This window comes from Terrapene carolina, unplaced genomic scaffold (genome assembly GCF_002925995.2).
Source record: "Terrapene carolina triunguis isolate 2854851 unplaced genomic scaffold, T_m_triunguis-2.0 Scaffold32249, whole genome shotgun sequence".
Classification (NCBI taxonomy): Eukaryota; Metazoa; Chordata; order Testudines; family Emydidae; genus Terrapene; species Terrapene triunguis.
This window is the reverse complement of record NW_020696600.1, coordinates 1-1,166: the sequence shown is the minus strand read 5'-3', so window position 1 is coordinate 1,166 and position 1,166 is coordinate 1. Positions and strand designations below refer to the sequence as shown.

General features: G+C 46.6%; 1 protein-coding gene across 1 annotated transcript; it reads left to right on the top strand.

Annotated features, from left to right (window-relative positions):
- Positions 1 to 180: 180 nt before the first annotated feature.
- LOC112117592 (olfactory receptor 14A16-like) lies at positions 181 to 1,137 on the top strand. Its single transcript, XM_024215604.2, has one exon. The coding sequence runs from the start codon at positions 181 to 183 to the stop codon at positions 1,135 to 1,137; it is 957 nt and encodes a 318-aa protein (XP_024071372.1).
- Positions 1,138 to 1,166: the final 29 nt, after the last annotated feature.

Below are 1,166 nucleotides of genomic sequence, written 5' to 3'. Positions count from 1 at the left end.
CATGGGGAGAGGAAGTGCTCATAGTCAATGGAAGGATGGGAGGAGTGCTGTGCACATTTAACAGTAGATCATGGGACATTACTCAGAAGGGAATCAAGGCCGTTCTCTCTGACACTCGAATCCTGACTATGGACCTTCTTCTTCCCCCCACAGCCATCACACGATGTGCTGAGGAAGAAAATGTCCAACCAAACCACCGTGACCGAGTTTCTTCTCCTCGGTTTCTCTGACATTCGGGAGCTGCAGATTTTGCACTTTGTGGTGTTTCTAATGATTTATCTGGCAGGCCTGCTGGGCAATCTCCTCATCATCACAGCCGTAGCCCTCAACCACTATCTTCACACCCCCATGTACTTCTTCCTGGTGAATCTGTCCATCCTAGACCTCGGCTCCATCTCTGTCACCATCCCCAAATCCATGGTCAATTCCCTCATGAACACCAGGGTGATTTCTTATCCTGGATGTGTTGCCCAAATCTTTCTCTTCATGTTCCTTGGTTCAGCTGATATCGGCATCCTGACTGTCATGGCGTACGACCGATATGTCGCCATCTGTCAACCACTGCATTATGAGAGAGTGATGAACAGGAGAGCTTGTGTCCAAATGGCAGCCAGTGTCTGGATCAGTGGTATTCTTTACTCTGCCCTGCACACTGGGAACACATTTGCAATATCCTTCTGTGGAGGAAATGTTGTGGATCAGTTCTTCTGCGACATCCCCCAGTTACTCAAGCTTGCCTGTTCTGACTCAGACCTCAGTGAAACTGGGGTTATTGTCTTCAGTGCATGCTTAGCTTTAAGCTGTTTTGTTTTAATAATTGTGTCATATGTTCAGATCTTCAGATCAGTGCTAAGAATCCCCTCTGAGCAGGGCCGGCAAAAAGCCTTCTCCACCTGCCTGCCTCACCTCACTGTTGTCTCTTTGTTTGTTTTCACTGGCATTATTGCCTACCTGAAACCCAACTCCAGGTCCATATCACGTCAGGATCTCATGGTGGATGTTTTCTATTCCATGGTACCTCCAATGCTGAATCCGATCATCTACAGCATGAGGAACAAAAAGATCAAAGCTGCCCTGAGGAAACTGATTGGACCGAGGTTATTTACGACCAATAAACAGTCCATCTTTCTCTTTTGATTTTAATTTCCTTCTATGTTTCCTTATAA

Coding starts and splice junctions, on each gene's coding strand:
- LOC112117592 (XM_024215604.2), top strand. CDS start 181: ATGTCCAACCAAACCACCGTGACCGAGTTTCTTCTCCTCGGTTTCTCT.